This window comes from Pygoscelis adeliae, unplaced genomic scaffold, assembly GCF_000699105.1.
Source record: "Pygoscelis adeliae isolate BGI_AS28 unplaced genomic scaffold, ASM69910v1 Scaffold183, whole genome shotgun sequence".
Taxonomy (NCBI): Eukaryota; Metazoa; Chordata; class Aves; order Sphenisciformes; family Spheniscidae; genus Pygoscelis; species Pygoscelis adeliae.
Genome location: NW_008824536.1, coordinates 1912207 through 1921657, shown reverse-complemented (window position 1 = coordinate 1921657; position 9451 = coordinate 1912207). Strand labels below are relative to the sequence as shown.

At 40.7% G+C, this 9451-nt stretch overlaps 1 protein-coding gene across 1 annotated transcript in view; it reads left to right on the top strand.

Annotated features, from left to right (window-relative positions):
• Positions 1-3652, top strand: part of LOC103914862 (myocardial zonula adherens protein-like) — a 53845-nt gene extending 50193 nt beyond the window's left edge. The window contains exons 12-14 of the mRNA XM_009321584.1: positions 497-1180; positions 1836-2058; positions 3041-3652. Coding sequence (XP_009319859.1) covers positions 497-1180; positions 1836-2058; positions 3041-3178 — 1045 coding nt within the window. The 3' untranslated portion in view covers positions 3179-3652. The remainder of the gene's footprint in view (positions 1-496; positions 1181-1835; positions 2059-3040) is intronic.
• The last annotated feature ends 5799 nt before the right edge of the window (positions 3653-9451 follow it).

Here is a 9451-nt window from a genome sequence, read left to right as displayed (position 1 = left end):
CTTGGGCCCTGTCCCCGCCCGGCCGCTCTGTGGCTTCTCTGTCGCCGCGTTAGGCTGCGGAGCCGCGCAGCGCCTTCCTGCCCGGGCTGTCGAGATCACAGCCGGGGGACGTCCTTCAAATCACACCCGTCTGTGCGGGTTTACAGCCCGTGGGCGTTCACAGTAACGTCTGTGTGGTTATTTCTGGGAACATGGACAGAAAAATCTGTGTACTCCACTTGGATGAAAATACTGAACAATATTTGCACGCTGCGCTTTTCAGAGCAGCGGTTACGTCTTTGAGCAGAAACAAATGTAATAGTTGCTTTATCACAGTATACATCTGAGGCTGCAAGTGCTTTGTGTCTTACCGCTGTTCAGAAATCCAGTATGTCAATAAGAAACAATGCTAGAATGAGCAACCTGCTACGTTAACTGTAATAAAAGTTCTGCATATCAGATTGAAATAGGTTTGTTTATACCCTGTTAAATTTTTTTTTTTTTTTTTTTGTCTCAGGAAATTCATTTCTAGGCTTCCAGATAAGGGTAAGAAGATCTCCGATTTTGCTGAAAAGCTGACACTTGCCGTTTTACAAGAGGAAGAATTAGCAAGGACGGCTGAGCTGTTATCTGCTGTCAGATTGGAGTTTCAGGTGAAACAGGAGGAGATTAATACAAGCAAACGGCAAGTTATCCTAGACAAGGACACACTGAACTGTGAAGATTGCTCAGTATTTAATGAAAACTCTAATACTGAAGTTTCTGAGATTTCTTCCCAAAGGCAGGAGGTAGAATGTATTAAGCAAGATGCCACAAATACAGCTCTGGAAAATCAAAGGACTCAGAGGAAGAATGATAAAGTGAAGACTGTTACAAAAGATCAGAATCTTTTTTGTGAAGTCATCTCCAAGTCAGCCACAAGCAGTCATCTGAAAAGTGATCGGCAGGTATCTCAGGGCAATACTGAGGATGGTACCACTGCTTTGGACAACAGTAAAGACGTGCTGGTTGATGCCTTTCAAAAAGTTACAATTGTAGATGGGGATAATAGCGAAAAAGTATTGGAAAAAGAGCAGAATGTGGCTAAACGTAAGGGCAATATCTTCGGAAGCCTGCACCCCAAGACACCGCATTATATTGAAGTTCTAGAGTCTAGAGCCAAGAACCCAGTCATAAAAAAAAGCAAATTTAAAACAAATGTGTAAGTATTATGGAACAGAAAAACCTTTTGTGAAATAATTGACTTGAATAAAATTGGAAATGGTACGGAACAAGCATGGTAGGTTTATTTTCTTGGGGTGATTAGAGAGATTTAAAGTCAGTTGACATGCGAGGTTAATATATTGGCTCTTTAGCATTAAATTCCACAGAATCTCAATATTGAGCGGTGAAACAATTGTCATGAATCTTCATAGAGTTTCATAGCTTAAGCTACAAAACTTAAAAAACTGGCAAAACTTTCTTGCGGATCAATTCTAGAACATGTAGAACTTTAACAGCAGGTAGCCTTTTGCTTTTCCTGCACCTCTAGAGAAATTACAATTCACATTGTCTGCACTGGTAGCAGTAGCAGTTTATACTTCGTGTGACTCCCAAAGCATTGCTATTTCATGCTTGCTAATTAATTGGCGTACCTTTTTTGTTCAGTATCAGGAGTAACTTGTGATATTGTCTCTCTGCAGAGAAGTCTTTTTAGTTTTTCTGAGCACTGCTTATTTTTTATTTGCTTATGGTGTCATAACACTTCAGATTTCTTTTCAACTCTTACATGTTGAAAGTAACAAGTCTTGGAACTGAAGTTGTTCAACCTTGTACTGCAAATTTGGGTCACAACTTTTATGTTTTATCTCTTCCAGGTTATCAGGAGAGCAAAGTGGATCATCGCATGGTTCCTCATCCAGTCAATCACCGGGGGGATTTGGCTCTCCAATTACTACTGAAGAAAGACGACTTAGAGAAAAGAAACATTTGAATGACATCACAGCAGCTCGGCTGCCACCGCTTCACCATTCCCCTGCTAAGCTATTATCCATAGAGGAATCCATAGCAATTCAGATACGGCAAAAAGAAGCTTATGAGGTACGATTTAAGATTTGGTCTGAGAAGTAATTATATAATTGGGATCACTCCTAAAAAACGGAAGCATAAAGGGATCTTTTCATTCTGATTAATTTGATGATGAAATTGAGATGGGCAGTCTTTGAGGAAAGGCACTTTTTCTTGTATTTGATTCTTTTAATGATGTAATTAAATAATATATTAATTCCTTCTGAAACTGTTATTCCTGCATTAAACAGAATCTAGTGTTGTTATTCGTGTGTTGATATGCTAACCTCATTGCGCTTACTTCACCTCTGACTAGAAATTTAAATGTATACCTTGCCTATTATTCTTTAAAGAGTTTTTGGCCCTCGTATAAATGAAGGCCTAGCAGTATTTGCTATTCTTAAAATATGCAAGTATCTGCGTTTGCCTTTATGCTGTGCCTGAAGAGTCCGAGTTCTGAGGTCCTTCAAATTCTGTTGCAATGGATTTTGATTTTGACTCGTCAGGTAGTGCCAAGCTAATGTTTAAATTAGACACTATTGTAAAAGTGTTTGTTGCTGCTTATTGTTTTAAAAGCACTTGATAATTTAGTCATCTTGGCACTTTAAGGGAGGTAATTTATTTGGAAAAATGGAGACAGATTTTTTGCTGAGGTTGCTGAATGACAAGCATTGCTATTGCTACGTGGTTACTGTGCACAGCTGCTCTCTTATGTGGACTGATTTTGTTCTGTTAAAGCTGACATTAGTGTATCACAGGTGAGGACTGCCACATGGGGAATTTCAACTCTTATAAAAAGGTCTTCAAATATTAATAGCATAGTTATGTCTAAGTGTGAAAAGACACTGAAATTTCTTTGCTAGTTACTAAAACTTTTAATTAAGCCTACTCTGGAATTACTAATGTTATTATATCAAGTTTATACTTTAGTATGTTAGTTTTTTCACGACCGAGATAAAAATGACAATTGAACACTTTTTCTAACTTGTGTCCTTTTTTTTCTTCTTTTATATAGGAAATGCAAGCCAAGCTTGCAGCACAGAAGCTTGCAGAGAGATTGAATATAAAAATGCTCAGGTTTGAACCAGAGGGGGAGGCCTCAATGCAATACAGAGAAGTGAGAGATGAAGATTATTTTTCAGCAGAGGACTGAATTCAAGAAGGGGTGGCTGAGGACGAGCCACGTAACTGATCTTTACGCAGTACTTCTTAAAACCCAAACCTGGATATTGAGAATGCTTGATCTAGTAATTTTTTTCTTAAAATTTTAACATTACAACTATGGGAAGCGTTCAATATAAATCTCATAAATATAAGTGTTATTAAGTGGTAACCCCAGTGTTATTTGGGGGCTGTTTTGAGCACTTGGGGCAGTTAATCCTTGTGGAATGCCCCATAGTTTTCAGCTACAGCGAAGTGAGCTCTTTAATACGCTTTTGCAGGCTATGATGAGTCATCTACAAGAGAAGGTTTCTTCTGCGCAGAAAGGTGGTTGCAAAGGGCATCAGCACGCATGTCCATAAAGTAAGCTAAGGTGCCTGTGAACTGCTTGCATGTATGAAAGCTCTTGTCTTGTATAAATGTGAGATACTTCTTTTATCTATTTAAGATGATCTTGCTTTTACCGTATGGTTAGTAAGTTAGCTTCTTATCACATGAGAACTTGTTTCTGTGCCTGCACCTTAAAATAACACTTTCTGCCCTTATGTTGTAAATAGATTAAGAATTTCAAGTTATTTTGTAACTCAAATTGTGTTTGGGCTTTAAGGGACTCTGCTGTTTCATTTTTGGTGATTACTGCAAAGCACATCAAGAGCTCAAGTTAGTCTGAAGACTTTAATATTTTTATTAAAGGTCTTGGTGTTTTTCCATATTTTTGTATGCTGCTTTCATACTTCAGAATACTATTTTTTCATAGTCTGACACTGTAAATTAAGAGATACACCCTCTGGTTTTCTTGGAGGAAATGTTCTGTGTATTTTGCAGTTTAGCTGTTCTTTGAAGATTAAAAAAATTCTTCCTTACAACAACATTTTCTGCCTTTTAATATGAATTTTGAAAGGTAAGGAACACACCTGAGAAGTATTTCACAATGATATTCCATTGTTGACTAGGATGTTCCAGCCCTAGTATGAGTTCAGTTCTAAAAAACTTGTATAGCCTGGCAACAGCTGTTTTCCAAGACACTGCAGCAGCACTGTGTGCAGGGCAGCTGTGTGTGCAAGGCTCTCCCTGGATGTGTACATATTCCTGCAGGAATGGTGTCCGTGGAGACCAAGGGTGTTGCAGATGTGGGTCATTCAAAATGCTGCACGTTGTTGTCTAGAAAGGGGGGATGAAAGTCCCTGCCACTTCTTGAGTGCATACAGCACTTTACTAGCAGGCAGTAACTCTCTCCCAAAAGCTCCACAAGCTCTCCCAGGCAGTCCCTGTGGCACAGTCCATACCCTGGCAATGCAGTTTGACAGGTGGAACTGCTGCTAAGCTAATATGTGGTATTTTTTGACTAGGTCATCTGTTGCTCATCTGTCATGCCTCTTTCCTGTACCCTTTCCTCTCACAGGTTTCTTGTTCTTACTGTTCGTTGGTTTCTCATCAGCTGAGTGCTCTTCCCTTTTCCTCATAAGACTTATTTCCTGTCACTAAAGCAAATTCATATTCTGCACCCCTGTACCACCCATTCCCTTTCACATGACATAGCGCTCCCTGTATCTGCATTTAAGTTCTGCCACGTGTCACACATCCTCCTGCCATTGCTATCTTCTCTTGCTTTCTGTAACTGCCATCTAAATACCAGATGGGCACCTTCTACATACCTCAGTCACTTGAATATCTCACAGAGACCTGAATGTGTTTGTGCCACAGCTGCCCTCCTGCTGAGGCTTTCCTTTCTTATTTCCTATTTTGGTTTCAGACTGTGCAAGGTGTTTGCCGCTTCCAGGCCTTATAGCTTCCTTTTACCACTTTACCCTGGTTTTTTTTCCTCTTTTTTTTGTTTGCTCCTGCTTCATCCTCCCAGCTTCTCACCATCACTTCTCTTTGTCAACACTGTTTTTTGGCACATTTTCAGTCATTCACATTTATCCCTCAGCGTCCATGTTGATGACCCATCTGATCCCTCAGTTGTATGTATTTCTGCCCTCAGTGTCTTCCTTCAGCGTGTGGCTCTGACTCCACAGGCCAGTGGAGTGCTTTTCTCTTGTGAATGCAGTTCGTCTCTCAGATCACCATTGTCTATGCTACCACCTCCTTGTCCAGCTGGATTTTGTCATCAGTCCTCCTATTATTTCAGTCTGTTGTACTGCTTAAGGACAAGAGGCCTCAGAAGTGTATTGGCTTTCCCTTTGCTGTTGCGTGAAGCACAGGTTACTACTTCCTAGGCCTGTTTGCATCTCTCCCCCTCGTTAAGATCATCACCCTTGTCCCTGTACTGACTGTGCTGTCACACCTTTTAAGTTACTGTGTGTGGTTTTTCCATGCTGGCTTTTCTGTGCTAAAGGAATTTACACAAAGCTACACAGTTAAGAATTTGTTTTCTAGATTACTGAAATCTAGCTCAATGTAGGCTTCTGCTGACCACTTTCTTCTGCTAACTAAAATTATGCTCTTCCCTTGCGCTTTTAAGGTTTACTTTTGCTCTCTAAACTTTGTGAAGCAGAGGCAGTTTTCTTGGTCTGTATTTTGATAGCATTCAACATGTTGGGACTTTGCCAAAGTGGATCCCCTGACTGGGCAAACGTCACCCTTAAGGGAAAAAAAAAAAAAATCACTGTAGTAACAGGTGAAGTGCACTATATATTTGTTATACAATTAGCAGCTGTTCAGCACAGTCCTGGGGGAGTCCTTGTGGAGGAGAGTGCTGCGTGAATACAAAACCAAGCTTAAGGTATGAATTTTAAGTTATTGCTAAAGGGTTTGTATTGCTGCAAAACCTGGAAGCTTTCATGGAGGGTTGTTGGTCCTAGGTTCTGAGCACAGGTATGTACTTTGAATTAAGATTTTGTTAGTGATAAGGAAGCAAAGAGTCAGGTATAAAGAGAGTCCTGTGTTAAGGAGGATGTGCAATCCAGAAGTTTGTAAAAGGTTAGAGAATAAGAGGATGAACCTTGGAATGGTTTAGTCGTATTGAATTAAGTTTCTCATCAAGTTTCTCATCAAGTATGGTATTGCCATTGGGTATTTCACTGTTCTTCAGTTCCAGAACACTTCAAAACATACACTGAGAATCGAGGAGCTTGCTCTCTTTTTTGGAAGCGGACTGTTTTAATTGGAGTGGGCTGTTAACCCAGTAGAAAATAAAGAATTGAAAATGTGTTTCTGAATTCCTCGTGCGAATAATGTTTTGTTTTGACCATGTAAAGTTTGCAGTCAAATTTTGGGGAAAACCAGGACCTTTTGCTTCAGTGCTCCACAAGGAAAACACTGGAGATGGAGTTAGGAAACAATTGCTATATATTTTTAATGCAAACGGATGAGAAAAGATCTGTAAGACCTAAAGCTGGGCAATCATGCAGGTCTGAAAGATGGCACAGAGACGGAGCTTAAATGGTGTGCTGCAAGTCTGAGAACTATAGCATGTGAGGCAGGTATCTGTGCAGCAGCAGCTGTAGTCCCTTGATTTTTGCATTGTTAGGAGTACCTGATCCCCAAACTGCACAGAAGAAAAGCACCTTTTGGCTCTAAGAGAGTTTCTGTTCACAGCTGTAACCTTTTCCAAGGGAGAGAGCATGCAATCTGGTTTGCCAGCTGTGGTGATAAACATGATGTAGAGGATTTAGCAGCCTAAAAATTCATGTTAAGCGTTTGGGAAATAACATTTGTGAAAGAAGAAAGACCTAAATGCTGCTGTACTTAATTATTTTGGGGGACTGTAAGAGTAACTAAGGGTAGAAAAGATGCAGAAGTTTTCCTGGTTTTTAGAGTTAGACCTAGCTGACAGGTCAGCAGTTCTGTTAGTTTTCCATCTGATGACTTGTGGACTGCTTCATGCGATCAAAAAAAAATCAGTGGCAGTAAGCTGCAAGATCCTGTGTGGAGGAAATGGGGCCTGCAAATTGAGAGAATTTGAAAACCATGGCTCTGTGCTGTGGAATTTCTGAACCTGTACACACAGGGATGCAGTATCAGGAGTCAGGGAAAAGAATATCCAGATGCTACAAACTGATGAATTGAAACTTGAGCGGGTAGCCGTGGCAAAAGCTGGTCATGCTCCATGAGCCGCCCCTGGGCAGTAGTTTGAGGGTTTCTGTATGGAACTTGCAGACAAGACAAGTCTCTCTCCCATATCGCAAACACACCACAAGCTGGCAGCCTTTAGCAGTCTCGCGGAAGAGGTAGGACCTGACTAGCCTGAGTTGTAGGTAGAGATCTGGCTGGCGGGTTGTTTTGTGTAGCTCCATTGCAGAGCCAGTTCCCTGGATCCAGGAGGCTGACTGTAATCTCAGTTGTGTACCATGCCGGGTTTTGCCAGTGAAAATGATCTGTAGTGGGACCCTGTTCAGAACATTTTTGGCCTAATTTGAGTGGCACCTGGCTCATCATCTGCCTTTGGCAAGTTAGTGCCTGCAAGGAGTATCCTTGGGCCAGGGGAATTGCAATGAATTCTTGGGCTTATATCAAATGAGTGGCATAAAGGGGACAGGGAATGGGAGTCCTGTGTTGGAAGAAGCTGTGCCCTACCCTGTGGACTCTGCTGTAGGAAAAGGTGGCTTTGCTCTGCTCTGCTAGCCTTGCTTCTTTTTCAGAGCAGTATAAGAAGGAAGCATATTTCTCCAAAGTGCCCTGTAAGGACATATTTTTCGGGGAGTAGGTTTTGCATGGTGTGGTCTTGTTCCAGGGAGGTGCTAACTGAACTGTATTTTTCCTGAGTTTGTGGTTCATGTTTTGTTGCAAAGTCCACTGCTCTTAGGGTGGTATGTGTGGAGATCACCGCTGAGATTTCCTGGTTTCCTAATGTTTGTTTTTAGGTTGTGAACTCCCACGTTCTGTGAGGGAAAGGGAAGTAGAAAAGACAGCTGTGTGAAAACAACATTTATTTTGCTGTGGTATTTTTTTCTTTTTCAGTAAGCTAATGATTGTGTTTTATTCTCATACTTCTGCAGTGCTGTGTCACTGCTGACATTGTGGCAGGCAAATGTTAGCTGACTGTAGTCCAAACATTTTACACTCACGTTGACTTTCCGTAGGATATGAGTGCTTAACTCCATTTGACTCCTTTGTAAATACTGTAATTATTTTCTGTATGTATGCAAAGCTCTAGAGGCATTTAGTCATCTCTTGTTTAAAGCAACTGTTTTGATCATCTGGTTATTAAGATTTTATTAAATTGACCCTTGATTTGGTGAAGCATCAAAGCATGTACTGAAGTCAAAGCTTGATTCCTCTAGGAACATTTATGTGCAAGTGCTCTGTTGAACTGGGATATTGGCTCTGTGTTTTGTTTAATCTCTGTGTGCAAGGGAGTTTGTGAATAAGAGTTGTGAACCAATTCTGAATGTGAGGAGACAACACAAATGAGCACAGTAAAATGTGTGTGGGAAGCAAATTGATTTTCAATTTGCTAGAATCATTGAACTAAGTATTTCACTTTTAATCATCCAAATATGAGTGAATGTGTCCTCCAGCAGTAAGTATAAGAGAGATTTCTTGACAGGGAAATTTGTAAGAATTTGTACTAAGTGACACCCTCATTGCTTTTCTTTCAGGTTTGATATTGGGGACCATAATTGCGTCATGCAGGAATTGGCACATCTCCACTGAAGTCATGAGGGAGATAAGTGGGGCCATAATGCTTAATGAACATTTTCATATTTCCTCTCTCTATCCACACAGCTGGTATTAATGTAGTTGCTTATTAGATCAAGGCAGTGATATAATGTGGCAAGTAGTTGCAGTCCAAGATTTTGCTGAGTCTCTGAAGCTGAGCACTTGGGAGATACTCTTCATATACTTCTCCTGAATAGAAATTTCAGTTGCAAAATCTGTCCGTGTTTTTCTTCTGTTGTTTTTTTTTCTGAAAAATGTTTTCTCAATTGTTACTTGATGCTATAACATACACATTTAATTTACTCAGCGATTAGTCAGACAGTGGTGGGAGTACTGTAGCTCCGGTTATAACAGCATGTGATCTGCATCCGTCTCTGAATTGAAGCTATCACCTGCAGTGCCCTCCCAGTGCATGCAGGTTGCATGCAACCTGTGCTGCAATGAGCACAGATTCTGTGACAAAACTTGCAATTCTGCAAGAAGCTATGGGATTTTTTTATGGCACACACAGAATCACAACTGAATCTGGAGGTGCGATGACACCATTTGTAGACGATCTCAGTGAGGGAGAATGACTCTCAGCAAGGCTGAATGCTTAGCTAGTAGGGCTTTGTCTGGTAGGTGGATACGCCTTCCCAAACTGACAGTGTAGGGAGAGAAG